Consider the following 26,409-nt stretch of genomic DNA (forward strand, 5'->3'; position numbering starts at 1 on the left):
TCACATCACTGCTGTGACCTGTCATTGGTGGGATCGAATGATTACACTGATCCCACCAATCCCTGCTCTGCCTGGTGACCAAGGTAACTGCCTAGGATCGGAGCTCACAGCTCCGATTCCTAGGCAGGTCATGGCCAGGTCATCAGCAGGGTACAGAGCGGTCACAGCGTGACCACAGCTGTGCCCTGTCGCTGGCTCGATCGCGCCAACCACTTCCTGCTGGGCCTGTCCTAGGGTCTGGCCTAGGATCAGTGCTATTACAGCACCGATCCGGGCCGGTATCGACAGGGCACAGCGGCGATATTGCGCCACTGTGCACTGAGATTGGCGCGATCAATTAGATCGGTGATCGCGCCAATCTGGGGGCTTTTCTCCGGTGCCTGGCGTTGCCAGGCACCAGTCCTGGGATCGAGTACATCGGTACTCGATCCTAGCCTAGGTTCCTGTTGTTTCAGCCAATCTGATTGGCTGAAACAAAGAGAAGTGCTATGATTGGTTGTTCTGAATTGAACAGCCAATCACAGCTTACAGAGGGGCGGGCCAGGGCGGAGACTGCCCGGGATGCCGAGGCCATCTATCTTGAGGTAAGATGGCATTGGATTTTAATGCGATCACCGCGACTTAAGTTGCGATGTCGCATTAAAGGGCATGACGTAATATTCCGTCCATGGGACTTTGGGCCCTGGTCACATGGACGGAATATTACGTCCAATGTAGGAAAGGGGTTAATGAATGCTGGGATTTCCTAACAGACAATCCCTGCATGTGTTGCGGCTGTCGAATAGCGGTGAGACATGCAGCCGCGGGGACTCGAGCATATTATTTGAGCAAGCCGAAGACAATCGGTTAGCACTTTCGCTTATCACTACTACTCTCAGTTTGCACCTGTACATAATAGGCTTCTAGTGACAGTCAGTCAGTCTTTTGTTGTTTCTATAAGGCTGAGTTCACACGTGGCACTTTTTTCGCGTTTCCGCGGCGGTTTTAACCGCGCGATTTTGCAGCGAAAACGCGAAAAATAAGCATCCCATGCATTCCTATGGGATTCCGCAATGCTGTGCTAATGCTGTGGTTTTCACCGCGGCGGAATCGCTTCGCGGTAAAAAACGCAGCATGCTCATTAATTTGCGGAATCGCGGCGATCCCGCACCCATAGGAATGCATTGTTCCGCTTACTTCCCGCATGTGGCTGTGCACACCATGCGGAAAGTAAGCAGAACAATTGCGGATGGTACCCACGGTCCGGAGGAGAGGAGACTGTCCTCCGGGCTTTGGGTACCATATCCCTGTAAAAAATAGAATTTAAAATAAAAAATATTGTTATTCTTACCTTCCGGCATCCCGCGCAGCATTCCCGCCTCTCTCCACGCTCCCGGTCCCAGTAAGCCTTTGCGAAAATGCCCGCGATGGCGTCCGTTCTCGCGGGATCGCGAAGTCTCGCGGTCATTCGCGCGACGTCATCGCGAATAACCGCGATCCCGCGAGAACGGACGTCATCGCGGGCATTTTCGCAAAGGATTACTGGGAACGGATGCGCGGGACGTCGGAAGGTGAGAATAACACTATTTTTTTTTTTTTTTTTACATTCTATCTTTTACTACTGATGCCGCATAGGCAGCCTCAGTAGTAAAAAGTTGGTCACACTCGTCAAACACTATGTTTGACGAGTGTGACCAACCTGTCAATCAGTTCTCCAAGCGATGCTACAGATCGCTTGGAAAACGCTAGCATTTTGCAAGCTAAATACGCTTGCAAAATGCTAGTTTTTCAGCGGGAAAATCGCGGGAATTTAAAATGCGATTTTCCCGTGGAATGGAATTCCGGAATTCTCGCGGTAATTTCCGCGAGAGTTCCGGTACGTGTGCACTTAGCCTAAGACCTCATGAGAGTTTGTCCATTATGGAAAGAGTGATTTTTTTTTTTTTATATTATTTTGGTGCGGATACTTTTTGACTGAGTTTTTCTGTGTGGCGGTATGATGAAAACATGGTATGTTTGTTGTTTTCTTTAATTATATTATTTATGGTGTTCCCTGTACAAGTTACATAATGTGACCAATTTATAGCTCGGGTCATTCCCAAATGCAACAATAGCAATTATGTGTATTTTTTGATGTTTTTGTTTTTATATATAACTTGCATTTTTAATGGCAAATTATTTTGTTATTTTTTTTGTTTTTCCTACAAATGATATGAATTTTTTTTTTTACTTGGTCCCACTATGGTACTTACACTTTTTTTAATCTCTGGCAGAAGATTCATACATTCATCCATCTGTTTGAGTGTTCCCATCCAAGAGAAATGGCACAATTTTTTTCTCAGGTTTCCTGGATATACAGTGCCTTGCAAAAGATTTGGCCCCCTGGAACTTTTCAACCTTTTCCTAAATATCATGCCTCAAACATAAAGATACCAAATGTAAATTTTTGATGAAGAATCAACAAGTGGAACACAATTGTGAAGTTGAACAAAATTTATTGGTTATTTTAAATTTTTGTTGAAATTCAAAAACTGAAAAGTGGGGCGTGCAATATTATTCTGCCCCTTTACTTTCAGTGCAGCAAACTCACTCCAGAAGTTCATTGTGGATCTCTGAATGACCCAATGTTGTTCTAAATGACTAATGATGATAAATATTATCCACATGTGTGTAATCAAGTCTCCGTATAAATGCACCTGCTCTGTGATAGTCTCAGGCTGAGTGCAGACGTACTTTTTGGCCCTGCGGATTTTTCCGCGCAGAATGGAAGAAATCCGCAGGTCAAATGACCTGCATTTTTCCAGCGGATTTCTTCCAGTTTTCATGCGCGGTTTTCCCCCTGCGGATTTGGTGACAGGGGAGATGGAAAACAGCACAAAAGAAGTAACATGCTGCGGATTTTGTACCGCGGAAAAATCCGCAGCGTCTGCACAGCGTTTTTTTTACATTGATTTTAAGGCTACTGTACATCACAATGCAGAAATGCAACGTTTCTGTGCGGTAAAATCCGCTGCGGAACCGCTGCAAATCTGCATCGTGTGCACACAGCCTCAGGGTTCTGTATGAAGTACAGAGTGCATCATGAAGACCAAGGAACACAACAGTCAAGTCCGTGATACTGTTTTGGAGAAGTTTAAAGCCGGATTTGGATACAAGATGTGTAATAGAGGGGTTACAAGGACACAAAACTTCAGGAAGGCAAATTTCCAATGGATGAGAGATGACCTTGGTGCAATTAACTGGGACGATATCCTGAGACATAAAAATACACAAAGAAAATGGGAGACGTTTATTAGCATTCTGAATAGGACCTGTGCACAATATATACCGTATGGGAATAAACATGCTAGAAATAGGAGGAAACCACTATGGCTAAATAGAGCTGTAAGGGGTGCAATAAGAGATAAAAATAAAGCATTTAGAGAATTAAAGCAAGAAGGTAGTGATGAGGCATTAAATAAATACAGAAAATTAAATAAATTCTGTAAAAAGCAAATCAAGACAGCAAAGATTGAGACAGAGAGACTCATTGCCAGAGAAAGTAAAAATAATCCCAAATATTCTTTAACTACATAAATAGTAAGAAGCTAAAAATTAATAGTGTTGGCCCCCTTAAAAATAGTCTGGGTGAAATGGTAGATGAGGAAAAAGCCATTATGCTAAATGACTTTTTTCAACAGTATTTACACAAGAAAATCTCATGACGGATAACATGATCAGGGATAAAAATTCTCCATTAAATGTCACCTGCTTAACCCAGCAGGTAGTACGGCGGCGTCTAAAAATCACTAAAATTGACAAATCCCCGGGCCCGGATAGGATACACCCCCGAGTACTGCAGGAATTAAGCACAGTCATAGATAGACCATTATTTTTAATCTTTAAAGATTCCATAATAACAGGGTCTGTACCACAGGACTGGCGTATAGCAAATGTGGTGCCAATATTCAAAAAGGGGACAAAAACTGAACTTGGAAATTATAGGATAGTAAGTATAACCTCAACTGTTGTGAGTTCATTTTCCCCTTCACCGTTGATGTCTGATGAACTCCCTCTGCTGGTGAAGAGAGGTGGTGAAGTTGATTGGGTTGGAAAGAACCTGTCATCTGAACAGGTGGAGCCTGATTGGACACCCGGAATCACTAAGTGGATATAAGGCAGCCGATGCCCTACAGGGGTGCTGGTGATCCTTTCTGCTCTGAGCTCTTGCAAACCAGTTCAGTACCTGTCTTCTGAAAGCTAAGTATTTGCTCTCTTATTTTTCCATGAGATATTGTCTGTTTACTTAGTGTTTGTGTCCTGCCTGCCCTTGTTGGTACAGGCTGAGCTCCATTTTTGTCTCTGGTCAAGTTGATCTTTTGCTCAGTCTTCAGAATATACCTGAGTGCTGATATAGTGTTTTTGAAGTCTAGTGACTTCAGGGCCTTTTTTCTATCAGACATGCTGGACATTATTTTGGCAGAATTTTTGCGGATTGCAGCCAGCATCTTTTCTGTCCTTTCCTATTTAGTTAGTTGGGCCCCATCGTTTGCTCAACCTGTCTGTCTGTGTTTGTGTTTTCATATGCTTTTCACCGACAATACATGTTGGGGGCTGTCTATTGCTTTGGGGTCTGCTCTGGGGCAGTTTAGATTTCCCCTTTTCTTTCTTTAGGCTTATTTAGTTTCCGGCTCTGAACGAGGGGTCTAGGGCACCGTAGGAACCCCCCACGGCTACTGTTAGTTGTGTGTATAGGATCAGGGGTCTGCAATCCGATAGCTACCAACCTCTCCGGTTTTCTGGACTTAGCTTGTATTTTTGTTTTTTCCTCCTTCGGTGACTCATTCATAACACTCAACTGTGGGTAAAAACCTGGAGGGTTTTCTAAGAGATACTATACTGGAGTATCTGGAGAAGAATAACCTCATGACCCAATATCAACATGGGTTTACAAGGGACCGTTCCTGTCAGACTAATCTGATAAGCTTTTATGAAAAGGTAAGTTCAGGCCTGGACCAAGGGAATGCAGTGGATGTGGTGTACATGGACTTTTCAAAAGCTTTTGATATGGTGCCACACAAAAGGTTGATACATAAAATGAGAACAATGGGGATAGGGGAAAATATGTGTAGGTGGGTTAAGAGGTGGCTCAGGGACAGGAAACAAAGGGTGGTTATTAATGGCGCACACTCAGACTGGGTCACAGTTAGCAGTGGGGTACCACAGGGGTCAGTTTTGGGACCGCTTCTTTTTAACATATTTATTAATGACCTTGTAGGGGGGCATAGAGAGTAGAATTTCAATATTTGCAGATGACACTAAACTCTGCAGGGTAATCAATACAATGGAGGACAATTTTATATTACAGGAGGATTTATGTAAACTAGAAGCTTGGGCTGATAAATGGCAAATGAGCTTTAAGGGGGATAAATGTAAGGTCATGCACTTGGGTAGAACGAACAAGATGTATAATTATGTGCTTAATTGTAAAACACTGGGCAAAACTGTCACTGAAAAAGACCTGGGTGTATGGGTTGATGACAAACTCACATTTAGTGGCCAGTGTCAGGCAGCTGCGGCAAAGGCAAATAAAATAATGGGATGCATTAAAAGAGGCATAGATGCTCATGAGGAGAACATAATTTTACCTCCATATAAGTCACTAGTGCGACCACACTTAGAATACTGTGTACAGTTCTGGTCTCCGGTGTATAAGAAAGACAGCTGAACTGGAGCGGGTGCAGAGAAGAGCGACCAAGGTTATTAGGGAACTAGGGGGTCTGCAATACCAAGACAGGTTATTACACTTGGGATTATTTAGTTTGGAAAATCGAAGGCTTAGGGGTGATCTTATTACAATGTATAAATATATGCGGGGACAGTACAAAGACCTTTCTAATGATCTTTTTACTCTTAGACCTGTGATGGGGACAAGGGGGCATCCTCTACGTCTGGAGGAAAGAAGGTTTAAGCATACTCACAGATGCAGATTCTTTACTGTAAGAGCAGTGAGACTATGGAACTCTCTGCCATAAGATGCTGTAATGAGTGATTCCCTAATAAAATTTAAGAAGGGACTGGATGCCTTTCTTGAAAAGTATAATATTACAGGGTATATACACTAGTTTCCTTAATATTGCGTTGATCCAGGGAGCTAGTATGATTGCCGTATGTGGAGTCGGGAAGGAATATTTTTCCCCAATGTGAAGCTTACTCTTTGCCACTGGGTTTTTTTGCCTTCCTCTGGATCAACATTTTAGGGCAAGTTAGGATAGGATATGGGTTGAACTAGATGGACTTAAAGTCTTCCTTCAACCTTAATAACTATGTTACTATGTTACAAAATGATTTCCAAAACTTTAAACATCCCAAGGAGCACTGTGCAAGCGATCATATTGAAATGATACTTCTTGGATATCGGTCAGACGCCTCTCTCACAGCCAAACCAGATCTCACACTTTGCACTGACGAGGGGCAGTTGTTATGAATGAGTCACCGAAGGAGGAAAAAAAACAAAAATACAAGCTAAGTCCAGAAAACCGGAGAGGTTGGTAGCTATCGGATTGCAGACCCCTGATCCTATCCACAACAACTAACAGTAGCCGTGGGGGGTTCCTACGATGCCCTAGACCCCTCGATCACAGCCGGAGAACTAAATAGGCCTAAAGAAAGAAAGGGGAAATCTAACCTGCCCCAGAGCAGACCCCAAAGCAATAGGCAGCCCCCAACATATAATGACAGTGAAGCATGATGAAAACACTAACACAGATAGAAAGATAGGTTGAGCAAACGATGGGGCCCAAGCTAACTAAAAAGGACAGGATAGAAAAGCTGCTGTCTGCAATCCGCAAAAAACCCTACCAAAAAATGTCCCAACCGTCTGATAGGAAAAACAGGCCCTGAAGTCGCTAGGACTTCAGAAAGACTATATCAGCACTCAGGTAAATTCTGAAGACAGAGCAAAGAGACAAACTGATCAGAGACAAAAATGGAACTCAGTACACCCCCGACCGGGGATGGCTGAACTCCAAAAAACAAGGTAAACAAAACAAAACTAATAAGTTCAATAGCAGCGCAAAAACTTATCTTTGGGAAGCAGGAATCAGACTGGTCTCCAAGAATCCAGCAGAGAAATCACCAGCGACTCAGAAGGGCGTCAGCTGCCTTATATCCAGTCAGAAATTCCTGTTACCCAGTCATCATCTACCAGATCAGGTGTTTGGTAATCAGCCTCACTACCTTCCTTCACCAGAAGAGGGAGTTCATCAGACATCGACGGTGAAGGGGAAAATGAACTCACAACAGGCAGTACCCCGAAACACAGTGTCTGCAAATTGAGATTCTGGCTTGGCTTTATCCTAAGTCATGTAACAAGGCTCGTTAAAGGGTGAACATTGACATTTAGGATTGCTACTTCCAATAGGTGGCACTAGAGTTCTAGTCCTTTTCTTCTCTGAAGAGACAATTTGCATAATTAGCATATTTTCCAGAGGAGCATTGCAGCTTTATGTCTCCTCACCTCAACATGCTTAGCATGTCATTCTCCGCAAGGTGAAATTATACTTTTTGGATATCAGTCAGACGCCTCTCTCACAGCCAAACCAGATCTCACACTTTGCACTGACGAGGAGCAGTACCCCAAAACAGTGTCTGCAAATTGAGATTCTGGCTTGGCTTTTATCCTAAGTCATGTAACAAGGCTCGTTAAAGGGTCAACTTTGATTTTTAGGATTGCTTCTTCCAAAAGGTGGCACTAGAGTTCTAGTCCTCTTCCTCTCTGAAGAGACAATTTGCATAATTAGCATATTTCCCAGAGGAGCATTGCTTTAAGTCTCCTCACCTTGACATGCTTAGCATGTCATTCTGCACAAGGAGAAATGATACCTCTTCTTGGATAGCGATCATATTGAAATGGAAGGAGTATCATTCCACTGCAAATCTACCAAGACCCAGTCGTCCCTCTAAACTTTCATCTCAAACAAGGAGGAGACTGATCAGAGATGCAGCCAAGAGGCCCATGATCACTCTGGATGAACTGCAGAGATCTACAGCTGAGGTGGGACAGTCTGTCCATAGGACAACAATCAGTCGTACACTGCACAAGTTTGGCCTTTATGGAAGAGTGGTAAGAAGAAAGCCATTTCTCAAAGATATCCATAAAAAGTGTCATTTAAAGTTTGCAACAAGCCACCTGGGAGAGACACCAAACGTGGAAGAAGGTGCTCTGGTCAGATGAAACCAAAATCGAATTTTTTGGCAACAATGCCAAACGATATGTTTGGTGTAAAGGCAACACAGCTCATCACCCTGAACACACCATCCCCACTGTCCAACATGGTGGTGGCAGCATCATGGTTTGGGTCTGCTTTTCTTCAGCAGGGACAGGTAAGATGGTTAAAATTGATGTTAAACTGTAAAGCGCTGCGGAATATGTTGGCACTATATAAATAAAGATTATTATTATTATTATTATTGATGGGAAGATGGATGGAGCCAAATACAGGACCATTCTTGAAGAAAACCTGTTGGAGTCTGCAAAAGACCTGAGACTAGGATGGAGATTTGTCTTCCAACAAGACAATGATCCCAAACATAAAGTAAAATCTACAATGGAATGGTTCACAAATAAACGTATCCTGGTGTTAGAATGGCCAAGTCAAAGTCCAGACCTGAATCCAATCGAGAATCTGTGGAAAGAGCTGAAAACTGCTGTTCACAAACAATCTCTATCAAACCTCACTGACCTCGAGCTGTTTGCCAAGGAAGAATGGGCAAGAATTTCAGTCTCTCGATGTACAAAACTTATAGAGACATAGCCCAAGTGACTTGCAGCTGTAATCGCAGCAAAAGGTGGCACAACAAAATATTAAGTTAAAGGGGACAAATAATATTGCACGCCCCACTTTTCAGTTTTTGAATTTCAAAAAATTTTTAAATAACCAATAAATTTCGTTCCACTTCACAATTGTGTCCCACTTGTTGCTGATTCTTCACAAAAAAATTATATTTGGTATCTTTATGGTTGAAGAATGATCTGTGGGAAAAGGTTGAAAAGTTCCAGGGGGTTGAATACTTTCGCAAGGCACTGTATCTTTGACTTTTTTTTTATAACATTGACTCTTAGTTTAAAAAGGGATAAAACATGGAGGGAAAACTGTAGTAAAAAGTCTGTCAGTGTCACCTGATCCCCATAGATTTTAATGGCAGAGTCTGATGCGCAGAATGGACGAGAATAAGGACCTGCCCTGAGTCTCATGGACCTGTTTTTAAGACTGACATGTGTATGAATCATAGAATCATAGAATCGTAGAGTTGGAAGGGACCTCCTGGGCCATCTGGTCCAACCCCCTGCTCAAAGCAGGATTCGCTAAATCATCCCAGTCAGATGTCTGTCCAGCCTCTGTTTGAAGACTTCCATTGAAGGAGAACTCACCACTTCTCGTGGCAGCCTGTTCCACTCATTGATCACTCTAACTGTCAAAAAGTTTTTTCTAATATCTAATCTGTGTCTCTTCCCATTCAGTTTCATCCCATTGCTTCTAGTCTTTCCTTGTGCAAATGAGAATAAAGATGATCCTTCTACAATGTGACAGCCCTTTAGATATTTGTAGACAGCTATTAAGTCTCCTCTCAGTCTTCTCTTTTGCAAACTAAACATTCCCAAATCCTGCAACCTTTCCTCATAAGACAGGGTTTGCAGACCGGTCACCATTCTGGTCGCTCTTTTCTGAACTTGCTCCAGTTTGTTGATGTCTTTTTTAAAATGTGGTGCCCAAAACTGGACACAATATTCCAGATGAGGTCTGACCAAAGAGGAGTAGAGGGAAATAATGACTTCACGTGATCTAGACAGTATGCTTCTGTTAATACATCCTAGAATTGCATTTGCCTTTTTTGCTGCTGCATCACACTGTTGACTCATATTCAGTCTGTGATCTATTAGTATACCCAAGTCTTTTTCACATGTGCTGTCACTTAGCCCTATTCCTCCCATTCTATATATGCTTTTTTCATTTTTATTGCCCCGATGTAGTACTTTGCATTTCTCCCTGTTAAAAACCATTCTGTTAGTTGCTGCCCACTTCTCCAGTTTATTTAAATCTTTTTGAATCCTCTCTCTCTCCTCTCTAGTATTAGCTATCCCTCCTAGCTTTGTGTCATCAGCAAATTTAATCAGTTTACCCTCAATTCCTTCATCTAAATCGTTGATAAAGATGTTGAAAAATACAGGGCCCAGGACAGAGCCCTGTGGTACCCCACTTGAGACATTCTTCCAACTGGATGTGCAGCCATTTACGACCACTCTTTGGGTCCGATCACTAAGCCAGTTATGAATCCACCTAACAGTTGCCTTGTCCATTCCATACTTAGTCATTTTTTCAATAAGGATTGTATGAGAGACTTTGTCAAATGCTTTGCTGAAGTCAAGATATACTATATCTACAGCATTTCCTTGATCCACCCAATCAGTGATACCGTCATAGAAGGAAATTAAGTTAGTCTGACCTGACTTATCAGTTACAAACCCATGCTGACTCTGTTTAATCACTTCATTCTTATCCAGGTATTGACATACATGTTGTTTAATAATTTGTTCAAAGATCTTTCCTGGTATAGAAGTCAGACTCACCGGCCTATAGTTGCCTGGGTCCACCTTCTTCCCCTTTTTGAAGATAGGAACAACATTTGCTCTTCTCCAGTCTTCTGGCACTTCTCCTGTTCTCCAAGAATTTTCAAAGATTATGGAGAGGGGTTCAAAAATTTCTTCTGCTATCTCCTTCAGTACTCTGGGGTGTAATTCATCTGGACCTAGAGACTTGAATTCATTTAGGTTAGCTAAGTGTTTCCTCACTATCTTTCTGTTTATAGATATCCTGGATTCTTCTATTCCCTTAATAGGACAGTGAATAACAGTTGATGTTGCATTTCCTTTCTGAGAGAAAACAGATGCAAAATAGGAATTTAAAAGTTCAGCCTTCTCAACATCCTGTCTTACCATTTCATCATTTTCATCCTGTAAAAATACTATAGCATCTTTGACTTTTCTTTTACTTTTGACATATCCCCAAAATCTTTTATTATTGCTTTTGCAAGCCTCAGTTCATTGTCAGCTTTAGATAATCTGATTTGTGCCCTGCAGGTTCTGCAGACAGCATTATATTCTTCTTTAGATATGCCTCCCTCTTTCCATTTTATAAACATTTTTTTCTTCCTTTTTAGCATGTGCTTAAGTTCTGTGTTCATCCATCCTGGTTTCTTTAAATGCTTCCTATTCTTCCCTCTTTTCGGAATTGTTAACAACTGTGCTTTGAGAATTTCATTTTTCAAGATTTCCCATCCTTCCTGGACATTTTTGTCTTTAAGGATATCCAGCCATTGGATCCCTCCAATTCTCTTTCTGAATCCCTTAAAATCTGCCTTTCTGAAATCTAACCTTGACGTCTGAGTCTTCACAGGTCTTCCACCTCTAGTTATCCAAAATTCTAAAATAGCATGGATAAATAAATCTCTGAGAAAAATTCTGCTGTCCGGGAAAAAAAAACTGGACAGAACTAGGACATGTCATACAGATGTGTGAATGCAGCCTTAGGGCGCAGTCAGATGGCAGTATAACACGGATGCATCGCAATGTTTGGACAGGCTGTCAGCTCTGCTGACCCGAGCGTGACAGCATGTACTTCTATGCAGCTGTCACGCTTGGTCAGGAGAGCTGTGAGCCAGTCTGAGCATTGCGACGCGATCGTCGTCCGTGTTATGCAACTGTATCACTGCGCCCTTATACTGACATACAGCCTATTAGACCCTGCTAATGACAGGGCGTAACAGGCCACCATAGCTGGCTGACTACAAAATCAATAGTTGGCCTCAGGTTGCCGTTGCAACCATCAGCTCACAACTGCGTCGAAGAGGTGCAGAAGGGGTGAAAGAAGGAGCACTCTCCCTGTGTTAACCATCTAGAATAGATACTGCCATTGCTATTGAGACTGATCATGGCCTTAGCAGCAGGGTGTCCGCGGTAATATACAGCTGACACCCACCAGGGAGCGCAATTCCTCAGTGCAGTAAAAAGGAGGCACTTAGTAATAGGGCCCATTATTGACCGCCGTAAAAAGGCAAATCAGCGTTCATCGAAGGGTTCATAATGTTTACATTTATTTTTTATTACCCATTTTACTTGAACCTCTGATCAATTAATCGCTCGTACTACATACCTGAAAGTGGCAGGGCAATACATCCGCATATAGTGACAATCTCCCGGGTGTCATAAGAGACTCAAGATGGCGACGCGGCCGATGCCCGGTACCCTGCAATCATGTCGCCAGGTAGGGGGGCCATTGGCGCCAGAACAAGGTAGGCAGTAGAGAACGGCCTAAATGACTCTGTGAGTGGCATCTAAATGGTTAATCAGTGTGAGTGGCATCTAAATGGTTAATCAGTGTGAGTGGCATCTAAATGGTTAATCAGTAGGGACCACAGCGAGCGCCCATCACTGCCCAACGGTGGCCGTGTTGTACAGCTGGCACCAGCCTCTGAGAAAAAAACATGGCGGCAAAGAACCAATTTTTTTTTTCAGTTTATTATTATTATAGAAATATTATTTAAAATTTATCACATGTAATAAGTATTGCTATCACTGGTTGTTAAACATGGCCCCTCGTCGCCTCGTGACTGGTCTGCCAGTGCCTACCGTCTGCGCCTCGCCATCCACCGTCCCGCTGCCGTCCACGGTCACCATCTTCTGCTCCCAGCCTGGTCCCACCACATGGCACGCTGGCACAGCCTATGGGTGATGGTCACACAAAATCCCTCATGCTCCATTCAAACATGGCTTTAGGACCCCAACTTCTCAGAAAAGGGCATTTGGCTGCCAGGTATGTAAGGTGTATGTGCACCCCAAAACATGAGATCGCAGATATCAGCACTTCAGACCAGACATGCTTCTGTAGACACGGACTGTGCTAACAAATCGCCAGTGATCAGCACTGACACTGGTATCCGAGGTCCCAGCAGTCAAAGATGACAAGATGAGAATGGAGGGGCTGCCATGTCCCTGACTAATATGTCCCCACTGCTACAGATCTGATAGTGAACTGCCAATCAGATCAATTTACCTGAATGACATTGACATAGGGGAACTGGAAAATCCCCAATGTTCAGCACTAGACCTGTAGTGAGGGTCAGCCCTAAGAGTAAGCGCACGAGCAGCACATTCAATGTGGACTATCCTCAACAAAATCATGTGGCACGTGTGGATCTTGTCACATACAAGTGACACACTGTGGATTTTAAAATGCACATTTGAGTGGGAATCTCCCACTCATTTGTATTTCCTCACACATTTCCTGGAGGAATAGAAATGCATATTTGTAAGTATCTAATGGTCCCAGGACTGCGCTTTATGTTACATTACCATCACAAATCTGTTCTGTCAAAACCCTGCAAAAGAGCCCTGACCCTAAAAATGGCACAGAGTGGACTGAGAACCAGTGGGACTATAAAGCCCCCAGTCAATTTTACACTGCAGACTTCTCCGCTGCCTTGCACATTGTGAGAATAGAGCAGGTGACTTTATAAGAGTTGTCAAAAGGTGACCCCAAAAAATCCCTGAGGTAAGAAAAGACTAGATAATATTACCCCCTCCCCTATGTCTGACTCTGAACCCTTCAGCTAGTGCAGGGGAGGGAGAGGACTGGGGGGCTTTATTTACTGTATTGGGAGTCATCTGGGGACAAGTGAAAGACCCCTAGATGACATCTCATGCACATAGGGCAACCTGAAACAGTAGGGTAAGTGGGAAGAAGCCGGCTCTGCAGCAGAGAATATAGGGCAGGTGGGTGGGAGTCTGCCCCTGTGGGGTACAACACGGGGATGTACCCTAAGGCTCCCAACCCCACAATGGCACTGCAGCCCCTCAGGGGGAGACAGGTTTATTGAGCTGGACGGAACCGCTGCCCCACAGAGCCTTGCTCTCCCAGCATGAGAGCCGCAGTCATATCGCAGCTGCTGCAGAACTCCTATCTGAAGCGCGGTTTCCCTTATCCCCTTCACACGGCCATAAGCGCCCGCCGCCGACGTTGCATAATAACTTTCTAATGGGCCCCCCAATGCCAAAATGCACAAGCGGCTCTGTGCACCTCGTACACACGGCTCCGCACACCTCGCACACACGCGGCTCCGCTCCGTACACCTCATACACACGGCTCCGCTCCGTACACCTCGTACAGACACGGCTCCGCTCCATACACCTCGCACACACGCGGCTCCGCTCCGTACACCTCGTACACACGGCTCCGCTCCGTACACCTCGTACAGACACGGCTCCGCTCCGTACACCTCGTACAGACACGGCTCCGCTCCGTACACCTCGTACACGCACGGCTCCGCTCCGTACACCTCGTACACGCACGGCTCCGCTCCGTACACCTCGTACACGCACGGCTCCGCTCCGTACTCCTCGTACACGCGCGGCTCCTCTCCGCTCACCTCGTACACATGCGGCTCCGCTCCGTACACCTCGTACACACGGCTCCGCTCCGTACACCTCGTACACGCACGGCTCCTCTCCGTACTCGTCGTACACGCACGGCTCCTCTACGTACTCGTCGTACACGCACGGCTCCTCTCCGCACAACTCCTACACACGGCTCCGCTCCGTACTCCTCGTACACACGGCTCCGCTCCTTACTCCTCGTACACGCACAGCTCCTCTCCGTACACCTCGTACACGCTCGGCTCTTCTCCGTACTCGTCGTACACGCGCGGCTCCTCTCCGTACTCGTCGTACACGCTTGGCTCTTCTCCGTACTCCTCGTACACGCGCGGCGCCTCTCCGTACTCCTCGTACACGCGCGGCGCCTCTCCGTACTCCTCGTACACGCGCGGCGCCTCTCCGTACTCCTCGTACACGCGCGGCGCCTCTCCGTACTCCTCGTACACGCGCGGCGCCTCTCCGTACTCCTCGTACACGCGCGGCGCCTCTCCGTACTCCTCGTACACGCGCGGCGCCTCTCCGTACTCCTCGTACACGCGCGGCTCCGCTCCGTACACCTCGTACACGCGCGGCTCCGCTCCGTACACCACGTACACGCGCGGCTCCGCTCCGTACACCTCGTACACGCGCTGCTCCTCTCCGTACTCCTCTTACACGCGCGGCTCCGCTCCGTACACCTCGTACACGCGCGGCTCCGCTCCGTACACCTCGTACACGCGCGGCTCCGCTCCGTACACCTCGTACACGCGCGGCTCCGCTCCGTACACCTCGTACACGCGCGGCTCTGCTCCGTACACCTCGTACACGCGCGGCTCCGCTCCGTACACCTCGTACACGCGCGGCTCCTCTCTGTACTCCTCGTACACGCGCGGCTCCTCTCCGTAAACCTCGTACACGCGCAACTCCGCTTCATACACCTCGTACACGCGCGGCTCCGCTCCGTACTCCTTGTACACGCGCGGCTTCGCTCCGTACTCCTCGTACACGCGCGGCTCCGCTCCGTACTCCTCGTACACGCGCGGCTCCGCTCCGTACTCCTCGTACACGCGCGGCTCCGCTCCGTACTCCTCGTACACGCGCGGCTCTGCTACATCCACCCTGTAAACCCCTCCTGAACCCACACAGAAACTTTACCTCATCCAGCAGTACACCATGACAACCAGCACAGCAGAGTCCTGCAGACATGAGGCCCCTGATCATGTGACCCCTGACTCCACCCCTCCTGTGACCTCATCACACAGCAGACGGAGCTGGAGGAGCCTGAACAAAACGTAGGGGGGCCCGGGGCCGAGCGTGGACCGGGCTGCCATTGTTCTCAGGCGCCGGGCGGGCACCGGGCCCCCCTAATCACCGGGGTCCCCGCACAGAAACTTTACCTCATCCAGCAGTACACGACAACAAGCACAGCAGAGTCCTGAATGCGTCCAGGGCCCTGATCATGTGACACCGGACTCTCCCATCTTGTGACCTCATCACAGGTCCTGTGCGCACACAGCAGACAGAGCTCGGGCTGCCAGTGTGCTCGGGCGCCGGGCGCCGGGCGCCGGGCGCGGGGCGGGGCGGGGCGGGGCGGGGCGGGGCGGCCCCCCCCCCTAATCACTGGGGCCCCATACACTTGTAAGGGCTGTCATGCCGTGATGGCGGCCCCCACCACGCCAATCTTTCAACTATAACTGTCTAAAATTACCTCAGCGGACCCTCATTACACTAGAGATGGTAAAACTCACCAGTGTGAGGAGAAAAGTCTGGAACATTCTCCCCTTAAGTAGACGCCTCAGACAGCAACCAATCATAGCCTTTCTCTCATTCCCTCATCTGCGTAGCATATATGAAACGCTTCATCTGATTGGTTAGTTGGAAAGTAGTGCACCATTTTTTTCGCTTCTCCTAACAGGGTATTGATCTTACAAGCGCTAGATGGCAGCAGTCATCGCGGTCTTCTCTGTGTCTTGTCCGTCTGCTTTCTAACCTCTATGATCTATGCGCTTCATCCCGTCTCCAAGCGACGGTGACAGGTGACATGTATCGCTGGTCAGGTGTATGAGCAGCGACACCTGCTGGTGGGCGTGGTTAGCAGCTGCGGGGCGGTTGGTGCAGCAGGTTGCAGGCCGGTGACGTGTCCGCCACCTCCGGCATTGAGGCTGCGGGTGTAACTGTGTCCTGGCCGGAGATGTGGAGCCTCCTCCGGGTGTCATCTGTCCGGGAGACCCTTCCTCGTGTGGAGGAGAGCCCTGTATCATCCTAGCGGCAGGTCAGTCTCTGTGCAGCACTGATTTCCTTGTATATCACTCCTGTAATGACGTCATTATCTCAGACTACCTGCAGCGGTCAGAACAGGCCTGTGACGTCAGGACTGCTCCATTATAACCCCTGACGTGCTATAACAAGCAGCAGACACCAGAGCTTGGTCTGGCCGGTGCCTATCGCCTTGCATTCTGCGTCCGCGGCCCCCTATTAGTCACGGCAATGCATCGGTGACCCCATTGTCCTGGTAAATGAATGTACACAGACCCTAATGTGCACAAACTGTTCCTGAATGTTTCCATTCACTGACAGCAAGCAGGGAGCTAGAAAACGACGCGATAAGCTGCAATGATTATTGATAAGGCCTTGAGGATAATTCCTACATCACTTATAAGAGGCGATCATTCCTCGCCGCCCCCAAATCTGTCTCCTATACACCCCTCCCAGGTGAAGACGGACTCTGCACGAAGCGCTACAACCTGCTCAACTTGTCTGGATTCCTCGGCTGTCAGCGGAGGGGGAGCAGGTTAACCCTATTGATGGCGGAGAGCAGAAGAATTGATTTGGGGTGCTGCGGATGACCGTGACCTCCCCCCGACATGAACAAACCTCACTGGGAATTTTTCCGGTCGGGTAACAATTTGCGCCGCAGGTGGAAATCCAACGTAAAACTGCAGAAAAAGTCATTTCATTGGAATCTGAAGGTTATGTAGTGATAAAGCAGTGACAGCACCTTCTTTTTAGCAGCATCGCCCCTCACGTTGGCTGACCTCATCGGGGAGGAGCTGGCAAATGGTAATTAAAGCACTCAATGTGATTTTCGGGTGGTTTCCGCTCCAAAGCCCCCCCGGAAAAAGCGCTAATTAAATGCTCAAAAGAATGAACATGTTCATTTCTATTACTGGTCACGTGTTCAGGCTTTTGAGCGTCTTTATGAGGTTTCCAAACACGGCAAAGTGACCGGTAGCGATGAGCGAACGTCCCTGGATGAGGTGTTATCTCAGCATGCTCAGGTGCTAACCGAGTGACTTTGGTGTGCTCGAGTAATATGTCCGAGACATGCAGCCGCAGGGACTCGAACATATTATTCGAGCAGGCAGAAGACACTCCGCTAGCACCTGAGCATGCGGGATAACCCCTTATAAGAGCACGTTGGCTTATCACTAGTGACCGGTCCACTTTTCAGGCATTTCCCCCTCAGAGGATACAGTGCAAGTCAATGGGAAGCCCTAGATTTCTTAATTGTTAAATGGCGTTAAAAATAATACACTGTAAAAAAAAAATGCCTAAAAAATTCTCCTCACCAATGGTTAAAAATATCAACGACACGCTCAGGAAACGGTAAGAAAAAAAAACACCAGTGTTTGCCTGTTGAAAAATGAGACGGGTTCTCCCTTCCAGGAAACAAAAGTCCATTTCACATACCCTAAGGGTGGCTCTACTATCTCCTATGGGGGTCCTTTCTAGACATAAAATACTCTAGAAGGACATGTTAAATGGGGCTGTCTAAGCCGTTCTGTGCACTAGCGGAGACAGAAGAGGACCCCTGTGCAAGAACAATATAGGGCCCTTTTGTAATCTAATAGCTCATCATAATGCCCAATTCCACCTTCTTTGGAGACCAAAATGGTTCCCCTTACCTTTTAGGCCCCTATTTGGTTGTACCAATGATATGTCCGCCTGTGGTCATGTCAGTAGTCCATGGCTGCTGGACCAGAGCCCTGCGATATTTCTCCTACCCGTTGGCATCCTCGTTACCTCTTCTGATTAGTAGGTCCGGCGTGTCATCGTAGTTGTGGCACAACACACACATGACTTCACGCCTTCTAATCAGAAGAGCGGGTCCTGCACATCATTTAGTTCCACTTTATGGCTAAGATCGGTGAGGGTCTGGACCTTGTAATTCCTTGCCATCATACCTGCTTCACGTCTCCATGTCTGGATACCTGTGGAACTTTGCCAGAAAAGTAATGTACCAATAACTGGGTGCCTGGCTGAAGAGCCGGACCCCCACAATTTTAACCAGTGATTGCTTGTAAAACACACTGAAATACCTCTGCAGTGTATTGTACTTATAGGAGCAGAACATGGCAGAGCCAAGGGTCATCAGGAGGCACCTGGCTGCATTGGAGACCAAGTGAAACCCTCACAATTGCGTCATGATGGGATAACAGAGAAGATCCCCTATCTAACCGCTTAGACTCCGCTGTCTCTATTGATGAAGGCATCTGAGGTGTTCAACTGCAGGATATGGAGCTCCATACATGGGAACCCAAAAGATGATGCAGATATGTGACATTGGGGAAGGTTGGTTTCCAGCCATAAGCATCGATCAAAAGTCACGAGTGAACGTGCTCGGATAACGGTGTGTTCAGCTTGCTCAAATAATATGCTCGAGTCTCCGCGACTGCATGTCTGGAGGCTGTATGACAGCTGCAGCGCATACAGGAATTGCCTACAGAACATGCAATCCCTCCATGTGTTGCGACTGTGGAACAGGCCCCAGACATGCCACCACAGGGACTCGAGCATATTATTCGAGCACGCCAAAGACACTCTACTAGCATCAGAGCATGGATAACGCCTTATCCCAGCACGTTCGCTCATCACTATCGATTACCTATTGATAGGACATGTCCGATCATTGGAGATCTGACCTTGATCCTTCACCAATGCTTGGCTCCCCATTCTGACAATCCGGTGATAATAGTTTGGCGAAAATTGCAAATGCAGTGTAACCTCTTTATGATGACCACTTGGGTGGTGGTTTCCGTCTCAAAGAAGATGACCTGTATGTAAAAAACTAAAAAATCTGTCTCAGGAGCTCAGGATAAGAGTGTGGTGCTGAAGATGAGTGCTGCAGTCCTTTATATAAAGTTCTTAGCTGGTTGGGCTGGATGCTCCTAAATACCTGAAGGCGTTTAGGTGGGTGGCTGTGAGTAGGCGGAGGTGACCTCACTGGTGTTGGGACCTCCAGCCTCTCACTATAGAAGTGCAGCACATCGCACCCTGCAGGCAATCACGCTTCTTACTATAACGTGGTGGGGAGAGGGGAGTCAGCCGACCAAGCTCATTATCACACCAGGAAGTTATGTCCTGCTGCGGAGAGCAAACACTCACACCCTCTCAAGACACTCGCTGCAAAGTACCAAGGATTTTCCTGCCAAGTTCCTTATCTTGACAGACAGACATTTTTGCTAACATGCCAAGATCATAGGACATTGACTTTTTTTAACTTTAAAAGTAGAAAATACATTTACACCCAAATGATCCGCCTCAACTGTGTGGCCCTACCGCGGTACGAGGCTCATATGGTGCAAGTTTATCCCTCCCCGTGCAATTTGCGCTACTTTTGTGGGCTGTCGTCCGGCAGGTGCACAGTCTCCATTGAGGTCTGTAGAGGGCTGCACAGCAGAGACGGTAGAAGAACGTGTCGGCACTATAAAATGTGTTACAAGTGCTTAATATTTAAGAAAGTCATGTAGCACTTAAAGGGGTTCTCTTCAGTTGTTAGAAGAATTCCTTGACTACAAGCTCATCGCGCTTCCATCTTCATAAGATCCTTAGTGATCAGCTGTAATATTGGAAATATTGCGTACGTGTTCAATATCTTTGCAACGCCACCACAGGAAAAATAAAGTATTACACAGTGTCCATTCACATTGGTGGGTTGTGTGTATTATACAGGACAGGTCTTCCTGTTCGCTCTCTGTAGCTCTCCATTTTGGCCAAGGCATAAGGATCCTTAGCGGACACCCCCACTCAAAGGGTGTATGAAAATAGGTTTTCCATGTCCGTACATTTACATGGGTTGCCCCATCATGGGGGCTCAGGACACATGGTGACAAGGTATTAAGGGATTGTACAAAATTAGAAAAACATGGCTGCTGCCTTTAATAGAAGAGACCCTCACCTGTCCATGATTGGCATTACTTGCGCCTCATTGACAAGAAAAAGACCTCATTCACACATACGGTTTCTTGACATACGCGTAAAACTGACCGAATTAAGTCAGTGATTTCTTCTTTTTTTTTTTTGTTTTTTTTTTTTTTAGTCCCAGTTTCTTGTATGTGAAAAGGGGCTAATTCTGTATTCATTTGATATGCAACAGTCCAAGAAAATATGACACCAAAGTTTTCACAGACTAAAAAACTTTCATCACTTAGATCCGTGGAAAATCACGGGCTATAGTAGGTACAAGTCCTATCCATGAAAAACAGACATGTGAATGAGGCCTAAGACTGAGCTGCGGTACCAGGAAGAACCTGTGGACAGGTGTTGTGCCGCTTCTGGATGGAAGCAGCCATTTTTTTTTCTAACTTTGTACTACCCATTTAACAATGGCAGTAATTAATATGACTAGAGATCAGCAAATAAATTTGCAGGACCCTGGTATTCTATGGCTGCAGAATGGGAGTCGAGTCCGTTGATCCGCCTCATGCCTGCTGTCATCCCCAGCGCCTCTTCTGATTTGCACGCCCAACGGCGACGTCATGGTCTCGGTATTATGCCAGGCATTCTAATCAGTAGAGGCATCGGGGATGTCAGCAGGTAGGAGGAGGCACGATGGACTACTAATGAGAAACTGGGTCTGAGCAGAAAAAGTAAATTAATGTGCATGCAAAATGTAATTGCATATGAACACATGACCTTTACACAGAGAAAACCAAAAGCAAAACACAAAACAAATATCCTGGAATAAAAAAGTAAAAAAATATATTGCAAAAATTACATGAAGGTAGTAATAATAGCAATAATAAGGGTATTTAGTTAACATAATTTTGATCAAAATAATGTAGAAGCCATCCCGCCACGTCACGGCAACCCTTGTGGGACAGTCCTAACTCTTGTATTTAAAACCTTTCCACTTGTCAAGTGACGTAAATGTGAACAAGGACAGAGGGACTGAACCACCAGTAATAGTATAGGCCAGACAGGATGGATACCCTTATTATTGCTATTATTACTACCTTCATGTAATTTTTGCAATATATTTTTTTACTTTTTTATTCCAGGATATTTGTTTTGTGTTTTGCTTTTGGTTTTCTCGATGGACTACTAATGTAGCCACTGGACCAGGGTCCTTGGAACCAATTTTGCTCATATATAGTTGTGACCCTAGAAATTGCACAGACTTTATAGCCTTTGAAGTAGGTTGAACCAATGTAACTCATTTTTCATGGTCATATAATCTAATGAAGCCCGATATATACCAACTACAAGTCAGATGATTGTATCATAGTCCACTGATAACAATATATGGGGAGTTTTCCTAACCTTCGCTCTATTATGTGTTCACAGGAATCCCGGAAGAGGCACTTCCCAACTAAAAACATGAGTGTCACCAAGCAGTGGGACATCAGCAAGGCTCTGGCCATCGCCAGCCTTTTCCATTTCTTCCACGGCATTGGAAAGTTCTGCCTTATCCCTTTCTTAACCATATTCTTCCGACACCTGGGACTAAGTCCTCCTTTGGTGGGGATAATAATAGGCCTGAAGCACATGATCCATGTTTTTTGGGCCCCTTTTTGCTCTTACATGGCCAAAACGAACAGTAAGCGAAGGCTTCTCATCACTGCTTCTCTGCTGTTGTCAGCCGGAGTCAGCATAGCCTTCACTTTGTTTCCCCCGTTGGAAAGAGATATGGTCCTGAGATACTGTAACGTTAGTCTTCCTTGGAATCAGAAGGCGACCTCCCCAGGTGCTATGGATGTAGAGCTGTTTGGACCTGAGGATAATACTAGTTTTCTGTTTCCTGAAAGTTCTTCGACATCTCAGCCGGAACCAGTCCTGTTTACAGAACATTGGACAATGGAAGACAGAACCGAGGAAAATGTTGACACCACAGAGACACCATTTGCCCTCTCCACTTTCACAACACTTCTAGAGACCAACACTCCAAGGCAGAAAAAGATTAAACCAAAGACTAAACCAACAGCCATTGAGTCTAGAGAGAATATCACCAGCCATAACAATGAGGTTTTGCGCAACTCTTCTCAAGTAGACTCTGATTCTACTCTTCGATCTTCGAAACCTAAACCATCCAACCATTCTGTACATAAGAAAGTCCGAGATGTCAGCTTGGGTATTCCGATTCTAGAACACTTCCTGGATAATGAACATAGGATATTACTGGTTGTGTTGGGCATGGTCATGGTCTGGTCCATCTTCTCAGCTCCACTAAAGTGGACAACAGATGACAGTCTTTACGAATATCTTGACTATGTAGACGCCACTGACCGGCACGGTAAAGTCTGGATTTGGAGCCACATAGGAGCTTGCATTGGCTCTTGTGCCGTCGTACTGTTGATGGAGAATCTCAGCTGCTTCCTGACGGCCGGCATCCCCAGGATCTATCTTCATTTCTATGGCTATTCTGCTTTTATGATCATCACTATGTTCCTTGCCACTTTTTATCCTGTTCACGTGTCAAAGAAAACCGAACATAGCAACAAGACCATGAAAGCCCTGGCTCTCATTGGAAGAGACGGCCAAGTCATCCTTCTGACCATCACCGTCTTTTTGACTGGTGCCATTTGGTCCACAGCTCACAACTTCTTGTTTTGGCAGATGCAGGACGTGGGCAGCACGGAGCTCTATATGGGAGTCTCTGTCAGCGTTGCTATTTTCTCTGAAGTTGTGCTTCACTTCTTCAGGGGTAAAATGTTGAGAGCCTTTTCGCTCAAATGGACAGTGGTCACCGGCCTAGGCTGTCTGGCATTACAGATGGTCTATTACTCATTCTTATGGACACCTTGGGCCGTGTTGCCCATTCAAGTTTTAAGTGCCTTCAGCAACGGAGCCCTTGTTTGGGCTGTAAATGCCCAAGCCAATGATGTGGCTACACCAGGGACAGAGAGGGCTCTGTTGCTCGTCCTGCACTGTTTGTCACATGACTGTGGCGCCAGTCTGGGCAGCTTTGCCAGTGGTTTCATTGTCAGCAGTTTTAGCCTTCCTATACTGTTCCAAGCATGTAGCGTAACTTTGCTGCTCTGGATCGCTTTGTTCATGTTGGTCCATCCCAGACTTCCCCATATAAAGAAAATTAACTATACGCAGCTCCTGGCTGCAGACAATAGCGACATGAGCGACACTGATGACGACCAGGAAAGAGACTGGCTTGTTAAGGCTATGAAAGATGATTGCAAAAAATGGTAGCCTGTAATAAAATGCATGACTTTATGCCACCATGAACCTAATCTTTAACGTAATATGGTTCACTATGAAAATGGATGATAATATATAATATTTTATTACATTCTGTGGGTTTGTTTTTTTATATTCTTTGAATGATTGAAGAGTTGGTTAAAGATTATACAGCTTGCTAGAGGCACCCAGAGTATTAATTGCCTTGCGTTACATAATAGTATATCTAATAGATGCAATGTGTTCTGCAGCATTGTGGACTGAGGCCGCAACATCGAGGGGATCGCGCCGTGAGGCTGTGACATCGGGGGATCGTGGCGTGAGGTCGCGACATGGAGGGGATCGCGCCGTGAGGTCGCGACATGGAGGGGATCGCGCCGTGAGGTCGCGACATGGAGGGGATCGCGCCGTGAGGTCGCGACATGGAGGGGATCGCGCCGTGAGGTCGCGACATGGAGGGGATCGCGCCGTGAGGTCGCGACATGGAGGGGCGATCGTGGCGTCTTTGGAGGGGAATTGTGGCATGAGGTCTCGGGGGATCGTGGCATGAGGTCATGTCATATATTTACTATTTGGCGACTTGTCTGCATTGTTACACTAAAATAATTGCATGAAAGGAAGTTTCACAAATGGTTTTGGTCGCGTCACAGCATGTCTGAGACCAGGCCAAAAACATTTGTACAACGTGGTCTGTGACTTGATGTCGTGGGACAATCTCCGAGCTGCAATTTTACTGTGCAGCTTTTGTCTTTAGGACCACATTCACATGTTCAGTATTTGGTCAGTATTTTACATCAGTATTTGAAAGCCAAAATTAGGAGTGGAACAATGGAAAAATATAATAGACACACGTCACCCCTTCTGCATTTATCACCCATTCCTGGTTTTGGCATAAAAATACTAAGGTAAAATACTGAGCGTGTGAACGTGGCCTTAAGCTGATATTACAAGACTGGGCCCGTAAAACCTTTTTTAAGGAGCCAGTAACGCAACAAACCTATTCTAACTTGGAATTTGCCCCCACACCCCGGTATATAAACTTGAGCTCCTGTTAGTTACAGCTGGGTCCCGCTAATTTCTGTCATCCCCAGTATTTAGAGCAGAATGCCAGACTATGTAGTCACTGCAACGCTCCTACCTGTAAGCCGTACCAGACGAACTTTTACTCTGCTAATCAAGCAGTCATTGTCTTCTCTCCTCTGAATTAGACAACGGGGGGCTGCATGAGCCATTGGTCAATTATGTTCCTGACCTCTTCCACTAACTGTATCCAGTTGGTAAAACATTTACAACTGCCTTATTTAGTAGCTATGGAGCTGACAGGGCATTACCAAGTCTTCAGCGCAATGTACAATCCCAAATGTGGACATCTGAAGGGGTCAGAGAATGACTCCGAGATGCAAATGTCACCAAACAGCAGATTCCTACGTTGGCATCGCCCCTGCTTCAGTAGTTGGCACTATTGCCTTGCAACGCTGGGGTCCTGAGTCTCAACCTGACCAAGTTCATCTGCATTTGAGCCTCCATACAGTGGGTACGGAAAGTATTCAGACCCCTTTAAACTTTTCACTCTTTGTTTCATTGCAGCCATTTGGTAAATTCAAAAAAGTTCATTTTTTTTTTCTCATTAATGTACACTCTGCACTCCATCTTGACTGCAAAAAAAACAGAAATGTAGACATTTTTGCAAATTTATTAAAAAAGAAAAACTGAAATATCACATGGTCATAAGTATGCAGACCCTTTGCTGAGACACTCATACTTAAGTCACATGGTGTCCATTGCCTTGTGATCCTCCTTGATATAGTTCTACTCCTTGAATGGAGTCCAGCTGTGCGTAATTAAACTGCTAGGACTTGATTTGTAAAGGCACACACCTGTCTATATAAGAGCTCACAGTGCATGTCAGACAAAATGAGAATCATGAGACCAAAGGAACTGGCCAAGGAGCTCAGAGACAGAATTGTGGCAAGGCACAGATCTGGCCAAGGTTACAAAAGAATTTCTGCAGTACTCAAGGTTCCTAAGAGCACAGTGGCCTCCATAATCCTTAAATGGAAGACGTTTGGGACCACCAGAAGTTTTCCTAGACCTGGCCGTCCAGCCAAACTGAGCAATCGTGGGAGAAGAGCCTTGGTGAGAGAGGTAAAGAAGAAACCCAAGATCACTTTGGCTGAGCTCCACACATGCAGTAAGGAGAGGGGAGAAGGTTCCATAAAGTCAACTATCACTGCAGCCCTCCACCAGTCGGGGCCTTTATGGCAGAGTGGCCCGACGGAAGCCTCTCCTCAGTGCAAGACATATGAAAGCCCGCATAGAGTTTGCTAAGAAAACACAAGAAGGACTCCCAGACTCTGAGAAATAAGATTCTCTGGTCTGATGAAACAGATAGTATTATCACCAAAAAGTTCTAAGCGGTATGTGTGGAGAAAACCAGGCACTGCTCATCACCTGCCCAATACTATCCCAACAGTGAAACATGGTGGTGGTGGCAGCATCATGCTATGGGGGTGATTTTCAGCTGCAGGGACAGGACGACAAGTTGCAATTGAAAGAAACATGAATGCGGC

At 46.1% G+C, this 26,409-nt stretch overlaps 2 protein-coding genes across 4 annotated transcripts in view; both read left to right on the forward strand.

The window, feature by feature from the left end:
* Positions 1–16,051: 16,051 nt before the first annotated feature.
* The window catches only part of LOC141072179 (bMERB domain-containing protein 1-like), a 34,121-nt gene continuing 23,763 nt past the window's right edge, over positions 16,052–26,409 (forward strand). Inside the window, exon 1 of one of the 2 annotated variants that reach the window (XM_073559688.1) lies at positions 16,052–16,298. The gene's annotated coding sequence lies outside the window, so the exon portion shown is untranslated. Of the gene's footprint in view, positions 16,299–16,560; positions 16,701–26,409 lie in introns of those variants that run through there. The other variant, XM_073559684.1, reaches the window with a different exon arrangement.
* MFSD6L (major facilitator superfamily domain containing 6 like) lies at positions 16,562–23,951 on the forward strand. Of its 2 annotated transcripts, none has more exons than XM_073559683.1 (2): positions 16,562–16,700; positions 21,995–23,951. In XM_073559683.1, the coding sequence occupies exon 2, from the start codon at positions 22,028–22,030 to the stop codon at positions 23,849–23,851; it is 1,824 nt and encodes a 607-aa protein (XP_073415784.1). In that variant the 5' UTR covers positions 16,562–16,700; positions 21,995–22,027; the 3' UTR covers positions 23,852–23,951. The 2 variants fall into 2 exon arrangements, with proteins under 2 accessions (XP_073415784.1, XP_073415783.1); XM_073559682.1 differs by lacking the exon at positions 16,562–16,700 and adding an exon at positions 17,231–17,488.

The sequence above is a fragment of the Dendrobates tinctorius genome, unplaced genomic scaffold (genome assembly GCF_039654945.1).
Source record: "Dendrobates tinctorius isolate UK_male_01 unplaced genomic scaffold, ASM3965494v1 ptg000014l, whole genome shotgun sequence".
Classification (NCBI taxonomy): Eukaryota; Metazoa; Chordata; class Amphibia; order Anura; family Dendrobatidae; genus Dendrobates; species Dendrobates tinctorius.